At 23.7% G+C, this 24,480-nt stretch overlaps 1 protein-coding gene across 1 annotated transcript; it reads left to right on the forward strand.

The window, feature by feature from the left end:
- The first annotated feature begins 10,854 nt into the window (after window positions 1–10,854).
- On the forward strand, window positions 10,855–14,691 carry LOC112600289. The gene is made up of 2 exons (XM_025347479.1): window positions 10,855–11,020; window positions 14,030–14,691. Exons 1-2 carry the CDS (start codon window positions 10,855–10,857, stop codon window positions 14,689–14,691), a joined length of 828 nt encoding a protein of 275 aa, XP_025203264.1.
- The last annotated feature ends 9,789 nt before the right edge of the window (window positions 14,692–24,480 follow it).

The raw sequence follows: 24,480 nt of genomic DNA on the forward strand, positions 1-24,480 counted from the left end.
TTTTTACTACCTCAAAAATTATCTTGAGACGCAAAAAAATAAATAAATCATTGTAAATCTAATGTATTAGTATTAATTAAAAATAAAAATTTATTGTTGAACATTATTTTTATATAAATAATAAATAGACTAATTAGTGTGATCAACTATATAAAATCTATCTACATAACTTTATTATGAATTATAATCATTTTATTATATTGTTAAAGATTATATTCTATGTAATTGCACATATAAAATGATTATTGCATGCTGCACTTACAACTTACCAAGGATTGATTTAAATTATATTAACTTCGTATATCTCAAGTTAAATATCAAATAATTATTATCATTTGAGTTCGACTAAGTTTCATAGTATATACTATTTACTTTTATTAAATATAGTCATAAATTTATATTTATTGAAATACGTACATAGTTAGATATTTGAGGAAAAATCCTCTTATAATTTTAGTCATACAATTTATCATGTATTATATTATGGTTTTATCAAAATAGTTTTTAATAATGTTTACAGAAATTATTAGTATTTAAAACAAAAAATTATTTCTCCGATTGGCCACACTACTATTTCTTATTATACCGAATGTCCTAATCCTAAACATTATTTTTTAAGTCTCAATGTATCTTTTTGTATAAAATTTCTAAGTTTTTAAATATTAAATTTAAACACAAACCTAATTTAATTTTAAACATAAGTCGAACAAAAATTCAACTTTATTCATCTCTATGAATAACGCAATTATTTAATTATATAATTATATTTATACAGAGACAAAGACATCAATGTTTCATTGATAAAAAATTAAACCTATTCTAAATTAAACTTTTGAATAAAATAACATGTTTTATTCCTTATGTATTTAAATATGAAATAGTTTTTTACATTTGAAAAATTTAATTTTTGATTTTACAATAAAGATATTTTTTCGTCTGTCTTATATCAATAAAAATAAACTTGAGGTTGTTAATTATGTTTTTGAGGGTCTCAAAGTGTATTAATACTAGCAACCAGATGTATACATTAACTATGAACATAATTTTTATTTTAATCAAACAAATCTATTTTTCCACATTTATTTATTTAAAAATCTGTAATAAAGTTAATTTCTTTCATTTAAAAATAAAGTGAAAAAAAAAAATCAGACCGTAAATCAAACAGTTCGATGAATTGTGTTATCGTTGAGGAAAAGAGATATGGACCAGACGGAAGTGCTATGGACGCCTCCATGTTCCGCTGGCCTCTTTTTCATTTAGTTTATAAGGTTTCAGCAATAAATCAAATATTTAATAAAAGTGTGAATTGTAGTTCTCGCCAAAAGCATCTTTTAATATAATATACAATAGCATTTAAACAATGTATAATTAAATTACTGTAACAAAAAAAAAAAAAAAAAATGGTCATTCACTATGAATAAAAAAACATACCACATACCACATCATTAATTGAAATATTATGAGTACATGTTTATAATAATTAAATAAAAATATGTATCTTTGTTTAAACATTAAAAAATATCTAAATTAAAGCATAATTATTTTATTCGCATAATTTATAATTAATGAGTTGACTTTATGGATGGATATAGTTATACAACTTAAGAAGGACCTTGGATTATCAATAATTTTTTCACATAAATCAAAAAAAAAAAAATAAATAAAATATTTCAAATGCATATAAACAGTTTTAAACTAGTTTAAATATTTTTAAATTTACCTATGTACCTTTAAATAATAATAACACGAATAATATTGGAACGTTTTAATAGTTTAGGACTTTTTTTTTATTTAACAGTTTAAAAAAACAATAATTATTAATAAAAAACAAAATTTTTATTTTTTTGAAAAATAATTAATAACTTGTAATTCATAACATTTTCATAGCTTTTGAAAAATAGGAAATGTATTTATTTGTTTAAAAATAAAATAAACAGTTATTTATTAAAAATATGAATTGAATTAAAAACATTTTTTTTTTAAGATCGTTTATTGAAATATCGAGTAAAATTGTAAAAAACTTAAGTTAAGTTTAATTTTAAAAAAAGTTAAAATTAAAGATTAAACTAAATTACAATGTCCACTATAGTAAATAATAAAAATAAAAAATTTACTCGTATTTTTTAAACAAACTTTTGTAATCGATAGTTTGCTTCTATTCAAATATAATTATTAATATCTGATTTTAATTTATAATAAAAAATAATATGTGTAAAATTAAAATCAATACATTTTAAATATGATATCTAATATATTTTAGAATGTGAAATAAATCTGATAAATTAAATATAGAATTATAACAAATAATAAAGAAAAAATTATAAGACGCAAAAAATGTTTTCATATTTTAACATAATATTTTATTATAGCTATAATTTCATTTAATGAAATATTACATTACAAAAGAAAGCATCATTATGTCATTCAAATGAACATTACTATTAGTGATAGAAAGCCACGAAATTCACTCGTGAAAAAAAAAATGTTATAATAAATAACTTACTATATAAATAATGTTTCAGCATCTAGGTAAGTAATAATTACAATAATTATTATTTTCAAATACTGAGACAGCGTAGACGGATTTGAAAAGCCGTGATTGATTTAAGTTGTAAAAGAATATAGATACAATATATCTTTCCAAAATGGTTTTTATTTTTTAATTCGTTTTTCTCTTTATTATTATTTGATTGATTAAAGATGCAATACTACCACATTCCATCATCCCTCCCCTCACCCACAACAAAGGTATGTCGTTGATTGATTATTATTATAATCATCACGTTCGTCGACTTTCAGCTTCTGTCACCGTCCAGGTGGCGGACTCGACGATGTTACCATTTGAATCCAGTCGGCAGTCGTCCATATTATTACTACACTCCCAAACTGAAACGGTTGATTATTACCAAAAATAGAAATCTTAAAAAAATATTACTATATTCATTTACAATGATATATATTATTATCATATTTCGGAAGTGTAGGTATAAAGTTTCGTACACAATAAAAAAGATCAATTATTTTTGGTACTAATCAATCATATTTTTACCAACTGACAACTTATAAATATTGTTTAATATACAGAGCAAAACGTGTTTACTGAACTCAAGTCAGTAAGGTGGAATGGTTCATCATCGGCTTATATTTTAATTAGCTACGAATATTTTTATACTCTTCACACATTCGAAATGAATGAAATTCTACGGACAAAATAAAAAATAAAAATGTATAAAACATCAATGACCAACTTTCTCAACACGTTTAGCTACAAGTCTAGCTATGTATATTATATTGTAATATTTTTGCCAAATTAAAAGTCATTTTAAACGAATCTCAATTAATTTTTATCAGCGCCTACTATCATTTAAATCTAGGTACTTATAAATTATCAACATTCTTCAATATTACTTGATTGTAGTATTTTCTAACAGCCAATTAGGTACCTAATATAATTTTTTATGACAAACATGACGGCTCATACATTCACATGACGCTAATAATATTCATGCCTCTGATAATTTATACATAAATACAAATAAAAATATAATATTTTAATGATATGAATAAATATGTGTTCAGTAAAACGTGTATTTTACATTCTTAGTAAAACGATAATATTGGTTTTGTAATGATATGTTTTTCTGGTTTTATGAAAACACTTTTTACAGTAAAAAATATCTTCAATATCGAAGGTGATTTTTTGATAGTGAAATGAATTACTCTTAGTAAGAAAATTTCGTGATGTTAAAAAATAGGTAATACTTTCAAAATAACCAGGAAAAATTGAAAATAAAATTACAGGTAAATGAGAAAATGTACGCAGCAAAAGTTCTCATTAAAATTATAACCTAATAACCATCAACACTTGAAATATTCATTAAATTCCTACATAAACATTTTTTAAATAAGATACAGTTTTAAAAATATTTTGGCTTTTTTTGTGTTACTTATAAACTTTTGAAATATTTTTGTTAGTTTTTTTTTCGATTGATATTTATTTTAACTATATAACGTTCCTCATAAACTGTTGTTTCAGTTTTAACTACTAAACATTTTTAAAAATGCGTCATAGTCATAACTTTTTTTATAAACGATTGCCGTTAAAATGTTGATGAAACTTCGCCAAAATCACGATAATTTACAGATTAGTTTGTACTTATAGTTTTATAAAATTTTGAATTCTAATACATTAAATTAAAAAATACGAAACAATAATCCCCTTTAAGTTGTACTTACTACAATTTAAAAAGTCTCAAATTTAAACTCTCTTATTAATTTTCTATGGTTGTATGATGGTTATTAAATTAAATATGGATGTAGTTGAATATACGAGTATATAATATATGAAATATAACAATTTTAGTTATAATGTTGTAATCCAAAAAAATATTAACTTCAAAACCTTGAAATGTTTTTCTCGTATACTTTTTTTTCTATACACACCGAAATTTTCAAAATATTCAAGCTAATAATTATTAGCTATTTACATTATTTGTTGGTATTGATCTATGTATGAGCAAATAATTAATATTAAGGTAGGTCTTCTTTTACAATAAAAATAATTCTTCTTAGTATTTTTGTATTGCATTTTTTTAAAGTTTTATTTATGATTATAATTTCAAATACAACCCTATAATTTCAGTCAAAAGACTAATTGAAAGAGACTTGTTTACTCGATATCAAAGAAAAACGAAGACTGTCCACCCACTACAGGGCTTTCATTATAATATAATTTATACTATATACTCCATAAAAAGAACTTAAATAATAAGATAATAGATTGTGATTTTTTTTCATCATATAAGTTAGATTTTGGTGTCAAGCGTGTGGTATACTACAACAATATTAAAGTAATATTACTACAGATATGAAGGCATCTAGCCTTAACGGTGAGTAATCTCAACTTATTTGCAATACACGGCTTATTATTTAATGGTAATCGGCATATTGAATATAGTATTGTATGACATCGACCATGCCAATTAAATATCCCCGGATTTATTAACTTCTTAAATTCCATTAAATGTAAATTGTATGGATTTTTAACGCAATTATTAGAGTTGTTAAGACAAAATATAAAATAAAGGTCTAAAATTGTATTTAAAAATAATTATTTTATTTTCTATAACCAATGAAAATGACATAAATTTATATAAAATATTATATTTAACATTTATGTATTAAAAATAAAGTAATGAAAAGTAGTCAATGATAATGCGGGTCTGTTAAATCTGTTGACGACAATTTGATGAAAATTGGTCAAAAACAGTGGATTTAAATAAGGATAATCTATTTTAAACCTTTAATATTATATAGTATTATATTTATTTAATAATAATTGATTTTGCATAGCTTTTCCGTGACAAATGCTATAAAATTTGTCATGTCTTAAACTTCGTTAAATGTAAATTGCGCATATTTTTAACATCGCCATTTAGATAGTTTTGACCAAATATAAAATACAGGCTTAAAATTATACCCACTTATAATATCTATAACACATTTTATTTTATATACTCAATAGTAACTTATTATAAAAAAAATATTCTTTTTCCAGAATCAACACAAAATCCCTATAAAAGATCCTCTTTATAATGCAAAGTTTTACAAACAATTAACAATTTGTTGTTTGTTACTCATTCTCATATATATATATGGTTATTTATGTTTTAAATTTCAAAATCATGAGTGCAAAAACTTAGCTATGAATCATTTACACACACACACAAAAGAATATTACCTTTTATTAATATATTTTATTAAAATAAATAAACGCAATATTTTATAGAACATACTCAGTAATTATAAAAAATTCTAAATGTTGTAGTAGCTACAATAAAATCCGCGAACGTGCTCGCATTTTTTTTTACGAAATATAGTGTGTGCACTATGTAGTATATATTATTATATACTAGTATCTTTTATATTTTTATAATATTTATATTATATAAATACCTACCTACCTATATAATTGTCTTTGATTTATAAAAAAAAAAAGTGTTTAATTGTTATATGACAAATTAGACAAATTATTACAACTTACCTACCTAGTATTATGACTACAGGGATAACTTTATAAGAAAATATGATTAAAAAAAATAATATAACTTACTATATATTATTATTATGTCAGTCAACAGGTATGACTTAGACATGTGTTAATACTTTACTATATTGTATATTGATTATGAAATATTTATTATAACTGATTACTACATTATAATTTATAACACAACATACCTATGCGAATAATAATAATTGTGAATATTCACGTCTAAAAATATTTTAACGAAACGTACTAAAAACATTTTTGAAAAATATTATTTGGCTACCTAGCACAAAATATTTCTGTCATTTTCTATAAACATATATTTAATATGTTAAGTATATTAGAATTTTATATCTTCAATGATCACAATATGCATGTTATATAATAGACCAGTATTAAAGCCTACGAGTTAAAATATTAACCAGGAAATCGTTTATCGCAGGACACCATGGCCGTTGTTATCGCACAACGGAAGTGTTCTACAAACGCTGATGTCGATGAACCATTTTACCGTTAAAAATTTGCACGCCCGTGTTCATTCAATATTTTTCTTCCGGTCGACATTTTTTCAGACTTATGAGATCTGTACAATATATACTAATAAAATATGGAACACATTTATTATATTAGAAATGTAGACATCTGTTATGGGGAAATGTTGCTATAATGTATCACATTAAAATGAAAAATTAGAACTTAGATAGATATTGGCATACACATCATAAAGATATTTTTATAAATTGAATGTACAATAGATTATTCTTATTCCTATTTTACACAATTTTTTATGATGATTAAAATTTCAACAAAAATAAATAAAAATATTTCATAACGTTTAAAAATATACTATATAGAAGATATTTCATAGATAACTATGATATTTCAAAGATTCCTTAAACAGTAGAAACTTAACATTCTCTACAACATAGATACATTTTTTAAATTTGTATTACATACAAACATATTTAAATTTTTGAAATGCTGCACATTGTATGACCACTAAAATCAGAGATTGGATACATAATTTAATTTAAGAAGTACAAGTACAATTTAAAATTATGATTATCCATTAACTGAGATATAAAAACAATTTAAGTACAAACATATGTCGTTTTTTTTAAGTAGTAGGTACCTGCATAATAAAATGTAATTGGTATCTCTATAAAAAATCTAGATAAGTATATATATATATATATTACCCTAAACCTAAAAAACCTTTATTACGACACTATTTTAGAATGAAAACGGTTAAAGCCTAGCCTCTTTCTTCTACTGCTGATTTAATTCATTTTTTTAGGTATGTGCTGGTTCTTCTGCTTTTTAGATAAAGATTTAATATATTTATACAACTAACTATATACAATTATACATAGTAGATAAAATTATATATTTTATGTATATTGTAGTATACTAATATTATAAGAATACATTCTGAAGAAAAATCTTACACGTGTATATGTGTGTATAGTGTATATGTAATTTATTATATTTTAAAATTTATCATTAAAAAGTTTATGATATCTTTTCAACTATAAAGGTACCTAATAAATTTTAGTAACTATACCTATTGACTACATTAACTTACTATATTTATTTAATTAAATTTGTAATAAGTGGGTATAGAAAATAGTTGACACTTTTTTTTTAAGAAGGCACTATTTAAAATGAACATGACGTTATACAAAATATTTTCAAAGAGTAGTTTACCTTCATTTTCAATATACAGATACTTTAAAAGAAATTCAAAAATAATCACCAGATATGTTGTAATGTTCAACACTAAACTTAACATAATCAATAAATCAGAGTTTTTTTTTAATAAACAACAGGTTGATACTACTTTTTAGATTCCATACTAAAATCATTAATTCATTGTAAGAAAAAAATGTATGTAATTGTTTTAGATATATCTAATAAGTACTTAATAATAATTTATTAATACGCGCTTAAAAGTTATTTAATTTTATTGATGCTAAGAAAATAGAGATACATAACTCGTGACACTTAAAAACATTCAAAACTGTGGGATACTAGTTAAAGTATCTAATAACCAATATATTAAGATAATTATCACAATCATGATTATGGCTACAATTGTTTGAAATATTATATAAAGTATAAAAGTGAAATACTACTAGAATTAAATAATAAAAAAAATGAACAAGATTTAAAACAAAGATATTAAATAGACACTTGAACAAGTTAGTGTCATATAAATGTATAATTATTATTATACGTTTGAAAATAATAATAATAATAAACTAAAATACTAACAAAACAATTCTGAATAAAACTTAGTTGACAATGCATAGTATTTACAACAGTCGCTAGCGACGTACGAGTATTTGTACTTTTTATTATATTATAATAAAAAAATTGATTGCTTATAATTGAGATTTAATCAAATCCAAATAAAATTTGAAAATTCATCATGCAATTCAAAAAATACTGGTATATTTTTATAATTATTTAAAAAAATTTCTAGGATGAATCTAAACTACTTTATTTTGTGTAAGAGTATACAATAAATAGACGATTAAATGCTTTAATTTTCGAAAATGGATAAGTTTTTAGATATAAAATTGGATCTAAATTGTACTTTATAAAATTCAAACATAAAAATTCCCAATATTTACTTTTATAATTGATAAAATAAACTCAAAATTAAAAAAAAAAATACAGAAATTTCATAGAAATCCAATTTTTAACAAAATCGATTTGGTTTTTTTGATTTAATTCAAAAAACAAATTACTGCAGACACTTTAAATTTTCATCAAATGTTGTATTAGGTATCATTTTTTATTTAGAATAACATTTTTAAAAATATTTCGATTATTTTTGAGGAATTAAGAAAATTTTATTTTTTTTTAGTTTTTATTTTATAAATGTCACTTCAAAATTATTTGCTAGATAGAAATGCTTGAAGTATAATATAAAGCTCCTTCTAAGTTATTAATTTATTGATTAAAAAATCTCGAAAATCTATAGTTATAGTAATTTTTTAATAAACATTTAAAGTTAAAATTTAAAAAAAAATTCATAAAAATTGCGAAAATCACGAAAATTAGTAAATTATTTTGTAATTAGAAATTCATAAAAGTTTTTGTTTTTATATCTAAGATTTAAAAATTAAATACAAGCTATTCAATTTATATGTGAAAAAAAATTCTACCGGAAAGCCAAATTAACTTTTTTTGAGTATTTAAAGTTCAAAGTATTCACAAAATTTGATATTCACTACTTAAGTAATTATTTATCCTTAAAAATTTTTTGTAAAAACATTCATGAATATTTTATTTTTGTGTTAAGTTTTGAAAATTTAACATAAGATTTTTCATAAGTATTAACGAAATTACTTATTTAACGATAAATTATGATACGTTAATTATTTTGTTATAATTTAACAAACATTTTCATGGAAACTTTTATGTATTTTATATTATTATAAATTTCACTATACACAATAACACTTATTATTTTTAAAATATTATGTACTGTTTACAGGTACTCAATTTTTACTGTTTTCGGGTATTTACAAAAATATGTTATTACATATTATGATGAAAAAATTAATATATTATGGAATAAAAATATATTATTATAATAGTTAAATACTAATAATATACAATATATTATTGCAATATTTTCGGGAACAATTATAACCTATTACCTATAACAGGAGAGAGCAACTGGCGGCTGGCGAGCCTTTTTTATCCATGCTACATTTTCAAATTACATCATACAATTTTAAAGTTTAAAGTTCACATTATAAACAAAATAAATGCTAATTAAAATGTATATTTTGAATATCTTTTTTTTGTACTCTATGTTCTAGCCTGCTAGATTTTAATTTCCTAGATATTGGTCCTCAAGTAGTTTTGAGTTACCCACCCCTGATCTATAACATTAAAAGTAAAATAAATAAATTAGTAGGTACTTAATAGATATAGGTATCAAAAATTTTTTAATGACATAGGCTTATAGGCCGTTTTTGTTCAGAATCGTTTTTTGTGTACAATTATATATCATTGAATTCATATTTTAATACACCTATAGGTTATAATAGTTATCCACTCGACATCTAATGTATAGCAAAGCAGTATCCACCTACCTTTTTTTAAATTTATTATTCAATTTAAATATGTCATCAAGATACCTAATTTAACGGTTACTAATTATTTGGTACTATAACTATTTTTTTAAATTTTTTTTACTCTTAAAATTTTTCTGATAAAAGTAAATATCTTTATACTATAATAATTTAATGAAAGTTGATTACGTTAAAATTAAAGAAACAACATAATATATTATAGTACAATATCAACTCTGAAATATAAATTCATTAACAATATATAAGTACCTACATCTAAACTAATAAAATAGTAAATTATGAAAACATAATTAAAAAAAAAAAAATCATACATGTTTGTTTCAATATCAATATGACATCATTACATAAGTACCTATTTGCTATTATTTATAAATTATACGTTATGTACACTAATATATTACGAATAATTAATACTAATCTGATATGTATCAATGGTGTAGCGTGTGCCGTGCGTAATTTCAAAACAATTAAAAACATGAGCTATTGAATCAGTAACATACCTTGTACGTGATTAAAAGCAGATATAAGTATTTCAATTATTATTACAGCTACTTAATGGTTTACACTTACCACAATAAAAAGTGGAAGTAATAAGGTTTTTGAAAAGAATAACTGGCGTTAATTTAATGTTGCAACTCGGGTGTACATGACGTGCTGATAGTTTGCTCTATTAAATTGTCGTCATAATAAATCATGTCCGACAACTTCAGTGATAATAATAGTTTAAAATTATATGAAAATGAAGGAAATGTAAAATTAACCAAAAGACATAAAAGTACAATAGTTGGTGAGGCATCTTCAAACTTTTTACAACTAATATCTATTTTTGAAAACGAAGAATCGGAAACAAAATGTAAATGTAAGTATTAAACATTTTTATAACATTCATTACTACAACATAATTACTTGATACTTCTATAGGTACAATAAAAATCATACTGAATAGAGTAAAAATCATAATTATTTATTAACTTCATTTATAGTTTTATAATAACCAATGTATTTTTCATTCTATGTATTAATGTTCTGTTATAGTATTATCTATTATTGCAGTGGTACTGAATATAGAAGAAAAGCTTACTGTTAAGATTTTTAACTTAAGAAAAACAATTAAAAATAAATTACTTAAATTAAATATATCATTATTATTTTATTAAGTAACTGAGTAAAATACAGTTAAAACAAATTGTCAATACATTTAATATATTTATATATATTATATCTTATTTAACAATAATGGTTTTATTTAATACCTATACCATATTATTAATAATTAAAGAATACATATTATTTTAAAAGTATATTAGCTAATAGATATAAAATAATTTACAACATAAATATATTATCATATTTAATGGTTATTAAATAATATTAAAATTATTATTATTATTAAGTATTAAAACCAATCAATACTGAATACATTATAAAATAATCTATTTAACTAAATAATTAAAACTATAAAACCTAAATTGAATTCACAGAAAAATGATTATTACCATAAATATGATAAGTGATATACATTATACTTACAAAGAATGTAAATTTTTCACGCGGTTTTTTGGTTTATAAGTTATTTACAGTTTCAAAATAGTAAACATAAATATTATGTAATTTTTAACACAAAAAAAAAAAATAAATAAATATTTGACAACATTATAATATTTGCTGACAGCGTATTATAGCTTATATCGTTAGTTGTAATCCTCGGAGAACAGCTTTATTACTGAGTGATTCACCACAATCACGCTCACCCTATTTTTCTTTAAATAATAAATTCAAATTACAAATTTTGATTTTTGAAATTTTAAAATTATTTTACTTTTCAAATTCTAAAATTGTTCGTAATTTTTGAAAAGTGTCCTGTAAAGATGCAAACTTTGGTGTTTCAAATGACAACCTACTTTCTTATTGTAATTTTTATACTCGTATTAATGTTTATACTAAAGATAAAATTCCTTAAAAACTTGTTTTAAAAAATATGAAATACTCAAATGATGCAATATTTGAACTAGTGTTTACTATACTTGAACCATTATTATAAATTATGAATGATAATAGATTAATATTAATTATTAAAATTTTTACCAAAATCTTTATATTTCTAACCATTAATCCTTATTACACAAAGTTAAATAACTCCAACTAATTGTTTGAATTTTGATTTTGATACGTCAAAATGTTCAGAAAAATTAATCGCTTGACAATTTAATGTTGAATGGAGATCTTATTTGAAAATAGAAGTTTTGTTTCCATAAGACACTAATTTTTAACTAATATGAAAAATCTGAAGTATTTTAAAATATGGTGTTTAAGTATTTTTGAACATTTCAAAAAGTCATATTTCTATTGAGAGAATATAAAGGGTAACTGTGGTGTGTGTTGAATTATCCTGTATTATATATTTTATGTTATATAATGTTGATCATGTAATATACAAATAATAATAGACTGGATTCAACTAACATATTATTATTTTGATGACTATATTATTATACGTTACGAGAAACGTAACATCACTCTATGATTTTTACTATGATTCAAACATTTTTGACTGCAAGTGTAGAACGACGTTATTGATAAACTATATAATATTATAATGAACACCAGACAGATAAAATATTCATACTACTGTAACCGGAAACGTTTCCCGTAATATTTGCGTACGGCGAACTGCAGGAACATATTAATATTATTATGAATCACCTACTTTTTTATAATAAATATTAACGAATAACTATTAACGCAAAAATCGATGGCCACCGAAAACTTTTATTCTATACTAACTAAATTGGTTGTTTTAAGTAATAAATTATTACATTTATATAATATATATTAGTTTTAAGATTTTAAAATTATGGATTTTCATTACTATTCAGATTTCCGTGTATAAATTATGAAATATCATATTCATAGTGACGTATTAATTATATTTTAATAAAGTATAATCTTTTATTTAGAAAAAAAACTAATTAAATAATTGTTCTATGGAAGAAAGGCCCAAGTCAATCATAATATTATACAATATTTAATACTCACAAATCAAATTTTAAAAATTGCTATAAGTTAAAATCAATTATTACTTATATTTTTATTTTGAAAATTTTTATTATTAGTTTTTCATGACAAAAAAAAAAAAAAAAAATGTATAGTAATGATAGAATGATGTAAATATATTCATGAGTAATTTATAAATGTATATTATTGGGATGGTCAACTCACTTTTATGATGAAATCGATGACAGTTATGCAGAGAGTTCGGAGTGTTAGATTAAAATTATTCTGGTTTCAAAACGATGTATTAAATAAAGTATTACGCGTTTAAAAAGTTGAAGCAAGTATCTATCGATCAAAACTGTTGATAATCAATATTTTTTTTTTTTTTTTAATAATGATCAATATGTCTCTTCTCTCTAATAGTTATTAAAAAAGGCAGTTATTAAACTTATGCTGAAAGATTATTTATTTTTTACTCAACAAATTAATCGATTTGTTGTAATAACTTAGCTTTTTTTTAAGTTGATTTTTAAATTTTTGGTCTCGACCGTTTTATATGAAAAATAATTTAATTCTATATTACTAATAATAACTAATATACCATTATTTTTGTTCTGTTTCTTGATTAAATAATATTATTTTACATAGAATTTAGATAAAATATAGAACTTCACTATTAATTTCTAACTCGCCGATTTTGTGTTCACTTAACTTTTCTTAACCACTTTTGATCTTTATTAAATAATAATTTTTTTCCGGTTTAATTGACGGCGCCGCGGAAACCGTTTACGCATTACTTCCACGGCGCCGTCATTGTGATAAAAATACTATGGCCGTTACTTTTAGCACGATACTCATGTCCACTCGAATTTAGCTCTGTCGCAGAAACGATCGACGACAGCGGCAGCGCAGGGAGAGGCAGTGGGAAAATCGGAGGAAGCGGAAAATTCGAAGCGAGCTGACGAGGTGGACGAAACGGACGAAGCGGAGGTTTCGTCGACGGCCGGATCTGAACGGTCCGGTCGCGGGTCGGCCGGAAGAGCAGGCCACCCGAGCGGCGGGAATCCATCGACCACTGCCGCAGAGCACACGTCTACCGTGTCCGTTACGAACCACGGCGGCGGCTGGATAGGACAGCCCGACCGGAACCTGTTGTTTGTCATCCACCCGTGGTGCATGCTTCACAAGTCGGGCGCGGACAGGCAGTCGGAATTCCCGCCGCCCGGGTTTCTGGAACGTCTCAAGGCCAAGCTGATGGCCCTGCACCGGCAGCCGGACGAACAGCAGCAGCAGCGGCAGCAGCAACAGCGGCACGGCCCGGCCTCGGCGGTCGGGCGGCGTCGGCACGCTCACCAGAGGATCAAGTGTTGGTTCCAGTGCACGGCCACCGCGCTCGGCGGCGGTGGGCCGGCGGCCGTGACTACTGTCCACGCCGCTTATCAGCGAAACGAACCGGCGGCGGTGGCCGATTTCCTGTCCGTCTGGCGGCGGTACGCAAACGTAGCAGCCGCGTGCGCTGAGGCCGACCGGGACTGATGGCATTCAGCAGGTGTCCAACACCCGCCACGCCGTTTCTTGGGCATCGGCGGCAGCAGATGGCGGCGCACCACACGAGTGTCCCCGTCGTGAAAAACGCAATGCCTTTTTTTTTCCTTTTTTTTTTTTTATCTTCTTTTAACGTACTCCGTCGCCAATGGTATTATTGTTTTAGGTTAGGACTAGAATTTACGATGTACAATGTGTCAAAAAAATAATACGAATTTCGTTCGGTTAAAACACGTGATAGAAATGTAATAAAATATAATATAATATATTTATCGATATTGTGCAGACTACGATTTAAGTAAGTGAAAGAGAATGGAGCTTCTTTTATTTTTTTCAATTATTACATCGTAGCAATTTTTTTTTATACGTTTTTACGATGTCTTTCCGTCAAAAACAAAATCGCTGATCGTATGAAGCTTAAGTTATAAAAACGTAATAGCTTTATAATATGAAATCAAGATTTGTGCAACAAGTCCTTTTAAATACATTAAAAACATTCATTTTTGCCTTCTATAGTTCGTACGCACACGAAATATCTGGTCGTATTATGTAGGCCAATATGAGCCAATTCGTGGAATGACTAATCATTTATTTTGTGAAAACTAAAAGGACATCGCAATAAAAACATACCAATGCATAATGTTATGAATCCTAACCCTAGTTATTGGTTCTTAGGTATTTATATAAAACAGATTGTAGTATAGTGTAGGTCTGATAGGTATGTATATATATATTATTTGTGTAGTTAAGTATACTTATATGCAATCTTGTAAAGTATTCGAACAGATGTATTCTAAAATTTCTATAATTGACAAAAATAAGTGAGAAAAAACATATTAAATTCTAAAAGTATTTTAATACTTTTTAAATATTTAAATACATATTCAAAATCTAACATAAAAATATTCTTTACAAGACTACTTACTATATCGTAATATGGCATACAATTTATGTATTTTACTATTTTTTTAATTATACACATTCTATTGTATTGCATTAATGAGTCATGGTATACGATAATGTAAATTCTGTCACTCGTGATTGCACTACAGCATTAGAGACATTTTACAGTTTTAATCGAAAAGCTTTCCTGGCATATTTTGAAGAAAAAAATGTCGTGTGATGATTAGGACTTAGGATAACAAATTATTTCAAATTGATAGTATTATTTTATTGAATACATTTATCTAATACCATATGAAAAATTAAATATAAAATTAAATAATTTGTGATTTCAAATTTGTGAAATAGACAAATACATTTAAATGACATAAAAATCTCAATCTATTTTCATTTGTGAAAAATTGTATTCCTACCAAATAATTATTAATTCTTTATTAATTATTGATCATAAAATCTTTAATTTATTTATTTAACAAAAACATTCGTTTGACTGTTTTATTAAAAATTAAAAATATTGTATTATTTATATTAATAAAACTTATAATTTATAAACCTGCATCGCCGCATCGTTTTAAAAGGTACATATTTACGAAAAGTTTTATTTTTACGTTTTACGTAAAATGTGTTAGAAAAAATTCAATTTATTCATGAATCAATCTTTTTGTAAATTTTATTTTCAAAAATATACATATATAATAATTAATAAGTTACAATATTAAATTAATTTAAACTAAGTTACATAGAGATTATTTTACGAGTCACTTATATTTGTTATTATTATCATTTTTTTTACCTATTTTACTTATTTATTTTATATAAAAATATTTAAATAAAGTTTAATATTACTTTTTTATGGCATATTTAGTATAGTTCCTTAAAAATGAATGTATTAAGTAATTTACTTTTATTATATTGCATCTTCAATTAGAAGCTTAAAAGAATATTAATAATAAATACATAATACATCTAAACGCTATAAATTTAGCAAATTTTACTGTAGATTAAAAAAAATGTCAAGCTTGAATTTAAGCTGTTACTTTTGTATACAAGATATAATATAGTAAGTTTTAGATTAATTTTTAATTAAATTGATTGAAAAATAATGAAACCAATTTTAACTTAACTTTATATAAGTAATTTACAAGTAAAAACTCTAAAAAAATATGAAAATCGAGATATTTAAAAGACTAATAAATTACATAAGAAGCAATATGATTAAATAATAAGTTTGTAAGTATCTAAAAAAAAATAAAAACTATAGCAAATATGATAGGTATATGCTGCTATGACATAACTTTAATTGTTATATACACTGAGTCACTGAGTGGTCCACTTAAATTATTATTTTTAAGAGGTAATAATTTATCTTTGATTTATGTTTCCAAAACATTAATAAATAATAAAACTATACATAACTAACTCTTGTACTGGGGAAATTGATGTGTTGAATCTAAAGTATGCTTAATCCATTGTGCCATGGTCTCCGTATCCGGTGCCAGCTGGACTCGATAAAAAATAAATAAATATATAGATAAGGATGAATATTAATTTTATATGCTATAATATAATATGGCTGTATACCCACGAGGTCGTGTACCTAAAAATGTGTATTATCTTATACATATTTTTTTTTTTTTATATATTATTTACACTGAAATATTTTAGAAAAATTCGTACACGTGCAGTGGTATAATCGGGAGTTTCATTGAATATTGATAAACTAAAAAATAATAATCATAGTTAAAAATTAGATATTTAACAGTTACAAGATCTACACAATGAACTTTTTTCTGGTAGTTAGTTTCATAAAAAAATGCATACCCTTTAATAACATACACAATAGTCAATACTTAATATTTAAAAAATAAAAATGATAATAATAGCTAAGGGGCACCTAAAATTGTTTTCGATTAAACTTGGTGGTACAGTATTAGATAAGTACAACAATTGAATACATATTTTTATAAGTTTAATTTTGATAGTCTAAATCAGTGGTGCCCATCCGCGGCTCGCAAGCCACATATTATGTGACCCGCAAAGGTATTCTGTATGGCCCGTTACAATTTTTTAAACAAAACGAAATATTCTAAAAAAAGTAAAATTATATTTATTTATTTATTTTGTAATAGATTAATAATAATAATAAAATAAAAAAAATATTTAATATGCAATTTGAACTTGAGTTTACTTTACTAATAATGAAAAATCTGGTTCGAATTATGTATAAAAAAATTATATTATAATATTAAGATTGAGTTTATTCATACTTTTATATTTGGTAGCCCGCTCAAACATGATTGTTTATCAAAGTGGCACGTCGAACAAAAAAGGTTGGATATCATTGGTCTAAATAATGGTTGAAAAGACATCTTAATTCAAGACGCTTATTAATTACTTCAAATTATAAAACTTTATACTATATGAAGTTGATTGTAGGTGCGTATTTTACCTTGATGCTTCATGCCCTAGGTCGGCAATCCTTAGAAAATAAGTAACGCTTCGAAGTTCACAAATACTAAGTATATCTAACAAAACTTATAATCACGATAAAATGTCGTTGCACTAAGCGACAATTGATAAGCGTAAACGGTTAGTCGTTCAGTTAGAAACAGCTAAAAATTCGGTTATTTTAATTATTGCTGATAAAAATTTCAACCAAATAGCTTGAAATTTGTACAAAATTCTTTATAGGTTGTTATTAGGTATTATAAACATTCAAAAATATTTAAGATTTTTAAGCAAAATATTTTTCTAGAAATTTGAAGTTAAAATTTAAACAAAATTACGCATAATTTAAATGAATAATATCGACATTAGTGATTTCATTATAAATCAAAAACATTATTCACGAAGACTTATACTTTTACTTAAATTATGAATTTAGTATAGTAAAGCAGAATGGTACTCACCAGACTTTTTTTTTTTGTAATATTTTTTTTTGCACACCCACTTACTTATTTACTAAAATATGTACCTATAAATAATGAATAATATACATTTCATGGTAATTTGATATTTTTGTCTTTATAAATTACGCTTCTTTGTATATATTTATTTGCATATACACCATATAAGTATAATAAACAACAAGTTCTGACAAGTGTTGGTGATAGTGACTTGAGACAATAAATAGCGTATAATCCAGTGTTCCCAGACTTTCCGTATTAACTTTAAGGATTATCTTAATATGTAATGTGAATGAATTCAAAACCATATTTTAAGTTTTACGAACATGACATTATTTTAGATACTTAGGGCAGTTTTAGTTGCTTTATTTGCTTTATATTGTAATTTTAATGAACCATTGAGAAATGTGCAGTCATCAAAACCTGTATTTTAGTACGTCACGGTGTGTTATTTGAGATTTTCGGACTACGAGTGTTATAGTATTTTGTCATTTTGTACTTTTTTTACTCTGATTTTAATTTTTTAAATTAATAATTTAGGAATTCATACTAGACCTTTGCTTATAACTTATGTATTATAATAGAGGTATTATTGGATTTTAGGTATTTATGTTTTTTTATGTATAATTAAATAGTTTTTTTTTTTTAATATTTTTAATATCAACGCAAGAAATGTTATATTTTGAAACTATTCAATGTGAGTTTAAATTTCAACTTCTACTATATTTATATAGTAGTATAAATATAGTATATTCTATATTCATTTTTACATTTGAGGGGACACTTTTATTTATGCGTTTTAATATTTTAATATTTTATTTTTATTAAATTTTTTTATTATAATGAAGAATTTAAAACAATTTTTTCATCTTTTAATTGATTATACTCGTTTAAATACCTATAATATTTTACCAATAACATTTATTAATTATTATATAAATAAAGACTAAGCAGAAATTATTTTTTAACCGTTTAATGATGATAATATATTACATATTGTTTTTATCAAGAATCTTAGAACATTAGTTATTATGAAGCATATGAAAAAAATATTAGAATCATCTGTGAGCCGGATATTTTACATATTTTGTAATTTCATATACTCGTCAGTAATTTTAATAATATGAGTAAAAGAAATGTGATACACCACGCCGTGATTGTAATGTCGTCTGAAACCAAACATGCATCATGATTTATACTTGAGATTAAATATATGGAATATATAAAAAGGAATAATTACCGACAGTGACAGTCATGCAAGGTGAAAATTTGAACTCAAAAAGAATATAAAAAATTTTGCTCAAGTATTTTTTTAAATTTTAAGATTAAACTCTTGTAAGATAAACCTATGAGGAACCTTCAATAAATTTAAAATTTTATAAATCTTTAATTGCCTATGAAATTATTTTTATTTTTTTGTTGGTTTTATGAATTTTATAAAAATTTGAACTTTAAGTTGCTGTAAAAAAAAAGTGTAAAACCTAGTCGTTCTTAATTAAATTCATTGTTTGTTAAAAAAAATATGTTAAGTAAATTAAGTCCTTGTTTTAGAAAGAATAAAATGAGTACTATAAATCAATAGTACCGTAAAATACTGAAATGGTACGTGAAGTATTTAACTAAAATATTTATAACTAAAAAGTAAAAACTATATTTTTTTTTTTTAATTATTGTATAATATATTTATCTTCTCTAAAATCATTTTATTTTTTGGTTAATAAATAATAAATATCTAATTTAATAAAATAGTTATTAATTAATATTATTATTAAAAAATTTTTATTAACATAGAAAGTTAAAATGTTGATAAAAATAAAACAAATTGCAAAATTAATGTTTAGCAAATTATTGCAAATTGCTAATAATAATTATGTTATATCAAGTTTTCGACTAGATAAAATTTTTTTTTAAATAATTCAAAAACTTTTACTAAATGTAAATAATATGATCATTTCTAATTCAGTGGAACGTTGATTTTTGACACTACAATATTTTTGAAAAAAAAAAAAAAAGTATTTTTATTTTATATTTTTAAGTTTAAATATTACGTACTTCTAACAGTTCATATATATTTATTTTATCATTATACTCATACGCTATACCTAAGCTACATTAGTTTTATTTTTAATTATATAAAACAATCAAATTCACTTTCATTGTTTGTTTATCCGAACACTTCTCGACCATAATCATCATCCTCCATCGACGATCTATTGTGCATGATACAATTTTCAAAATATTTAGATTCTTTTGGTATTATTTGAAGTAATTGATATTTTTCATTTTTCTAAGTTCTTCTTGCATAAATGTCAATAAAAAATTATTCACTGGGTAAACACGTTTTTTAAATTTAACACAAAGTTCACCATGGGACTTTTATAAGTTAATTAATAAATATCGAAAAACAGCAAATAATTAGATACCTATATATTGAGAATATTAATAATTAGTTTTAATTTAAACATAATTAGTAAGTAGTTTAGTTTGGTTCAATGATAGAAAAATATAATTTTATGTTAAAAAATTAACTATGCAATAAATAAGTGCATTTATATAACCAAAATATGTAAGTACATAAAAATGTGCTAAGAACTAAAATTATGTATTATTCTCGGCAGTTTATTGTTTAAAATTTAATTACATCTTATAAAAACTTAAAGAAAAAAATAATAAATATCAGTAGCTAAATAATAATAATAATAATAATAATAAAAGATTAATTATTCTGATTGTAATTTGTAATAATACATGTTTTAAAATTTTAAAATTAAAAAAATAGCTGATCTATCGGAAAATTGCTGTTACCGACTGAAAGAACCTTCAACTTCGGTCTTCGACTGATATTCTTAGACAAATAGACAATACGTCAATAACTGTCCTTTGTATATTGACTATTTTTGAAAGAGAAATTATATTTCAACCAATAAATCAATAAATTAAAATTAATACTATCTCTTTTCGTCTATATTATGACTAAATTATAGTTAACTTTGTTTACCAGTATTAAACAAGTATAACAGAACTTTTGATTAATAATAAACAAACAGTAAAATTAAATCAAATAAAATTAATTTGTAAATGTTAGATTTAAATAATATTATTCATACGAACAATAAATCCATACAAAGCACTTTATTATTTACAATAAACAATCCAAAATACATAATAATATCTATCTAACATTAATTTTATTTTTTTAGATGTACTTTAAAGACACGACATAAGAGATAAAATATTTTATACCATTTCAAAAACAAAATATTTAAGTTAAATAAAATCTAAAAGAGTTTGAACATTGAAGCAACAATTTCCGATAAAAATTAATTAAAAAAAAAAAAAAAAAAAAAATTAAACAAAATAAAGAAGATAGTAAAGTTATAATGCCTATTGCATATTTTACCAAATATTAATTTTATGCATAAAAGGAGATTACATATGGTTAGGGGAGAGGGGTTTGTTAGATTTACCATTTTTTACAAATTAAACATTTTTGTCGGTATGTAGAAATATTCTTAAAAGATACCTATGTAGATAGATTTCAAAACAATATCTCATCGCTAGTTCAAAATTATGAATAATCTACATTCAAAGTAAATGCTATATTTCAATATTTGTCGACACCGACAGGCGACGATCGGGGCCCATATAAATGGTGTTGAGACCGTGACGTTGAAAGTGAAAAAAATATGAGTTAATATGGTTAATTTTCAATAGAATTACTTGGATCATAAAAAAAATTTTGGAACCTCGGTAATAGGTACACACGCTCTTTTCGAACGTTTAAAATGTAGGTACCTATACAGAAGGAACATATGATAACCGGATAACGTATCAATTACCTACAGACACTGATTTATAGTTATTAAAATACTAATAATTGCTGACATCAATTTAATGAAAACAATGCGAGTTGCTAACACAAATATTTTTCTTTAGAACTTTTCAAGACGTTGGACAAGTTAAAAAAAAAAAAACTGATAAAATATTCAATTTTTATAGCTAAGGTTTTAAAATCATATACTAACTGTAATATTCCTCAAAACTAGTTCGTACTTAAAATGTACAAACAAAATTATTTTTTGCGAATATTCCTTTTTCGTTTTTCAAATTTAAATAAAATTATATATTTTAACCATGAATAATGATGTTAATTATTTAATCATGATTCAAAATTATTATTTGTGGAGATATATTACTGCATGCCTAGTCTATATAACGTAAATTATGAATTTTATAGTATTAGTACCTAGTAATTATATAATAACATTTTCAAAATAATGTAGATTATTTTAAGGTATTATCTATTTGGACCTACCTATTTATATTGTTCCGTGGTATTAGTAAAGTGTTATGAACTTAACAAAAATGTAATAATATGGCATAAATAAATATAATAATAATTATTATAGTAACTAAATAGTAAATACTAATAATAAAATTAAATCAATGTTTTTAGAGAAAATTATATCATTCTACCATATAATATTATAATTGTAAAAATGAAATAAATTACTTAAATAGCTATATAAAAAAACATAACATGAACATGTTTACGTACTTAGTAATATATTAAGCTGACGCACCGTTTTTCTTACAATAGTATTTCATATATAATAATGTATCATTGAATTAAAATTTAATATATTTGTTAGTCAACCACTTGACCCTCAACATTCAGTAAAACAGTACCAATTCCTCTAAAGTTCCAACTAGATTCAATTTTCTAACAAAAACAACCACTAAGTTTAAAATCAAAGCGCTTTTACTATCTATAGCAAGTATACACATCATAGTTCAGTCGATATCTACGTTCTTACTCTGCTCAGATTCTAAAAATAACTGTTGTTCTTTAATAGCATTGAGTTAATATATAAAAATGTTGTGTGAACTGGGAGTTGGAACATCAGGTATTGTTGGTGAATTAAGGTGTCAGCAACTGGATACGAGTAGTTTTTTACATAATTAATTTAAGAACCATATCTATTTTATTTTTTTATTATTATTAGCATTAATATTTGTATTATGCCAGATTTGGTAAAATTTGAACAACTATTATTACTAAGAATAACCAAAAATAATATAAAATATTATAATATTACAATATAATAGATGGTTCTTTAATCAAACAGCATTCGTCCTCTCAAAATAACATCTTTGAAAATATTTTTCTTGTAAATTTGCTATCAAATTAAAACAAAATTTTTTAAATTTTTATTATCATATACATTTTAAGTTATTTACTTTTTTGAATGACGATATACATTTTTAATAACATATTCTGAAACATAATATTATTTGATATGAGTATTTTTTTTTAGTTTTACGTATTTAACGATTAGGTGAGAAAAGTTGAGTGTTACAAGAATACCCAGCAAAATGTTGATCTACTTATCTATTCACCTAAATTTTTAATACTTGTAACTTAAGAACTACCTGTTTAAATATAAATTTTTCGTATCATAATATCCCCAAAAAATAATGATAAAAAATATTAAAAAAATATTTTCAAGAACATTAATAGATTTTGAAGTAATGAGTGTTCAATGGTAAAAAAATCACCTTTATAGTATAGTCTACATTATTAAAAATTTAAAAAAATTTAATTCAACTAAAATATGTTAATATTTTAATAAGTTATTGAGATGACAAAATAATATGGGTTTAACTTTTTAAAAAAAAATATGATAATAGTGTATTATTCATTCTCTTAAATTTGCATTTAAAGATGTAATTATACTTGTCATGATTGATAATATGACAAAAAGAACAAATTTGAAAACACACATAATTTCTGTTATCAATCTAGTTCATAGAAATAATCATGTTATTTTGAATTGTCCAGTGTAAAATTATAAAAATCCAAGCATACAAGAGCTATCAAAAACCTAATTATATCTGTATAACCACAATTAAAGGGTAAATTTTTTTTATATTCAAAAAAAAATCAATAATATAAAGCAAAAATAATAGT

The sequence above is a fragment of the Melanaphis sacchari genome, unplaced genomic scaffold, assembly GCF_002803265.2.
Source record: "Melanaphis sacchari strain LSU unplaced genomic scaffold, SCAv2.0 Contig62_pilon_pilon, whole genome shotgun sequence".
Taxonomy (NCBI): Eukaryota; Metazoa; Arthropoda; class Insecta; order Hemiptera; family Aphididae; genus Melanaphis; species Melanaphis sacchari.

Excerpts from the sequence above, each read along its gene's own strand:
- LOC112600289 (XM_025347479.1), top strand. The coding sequence starts at position 10,855 with ATGTCCGACAACTTCAGTGATAATAATAGTTTAAAATTATATGAAAAT. Across the intron at positions 11,021-14,029 it reads ATCGGAAACAAAATGTAAAT|CTCTGTCGCAGAAACGATCG; the intron begins GTAAGTATTAAA and ends ACTCGAATTTAG.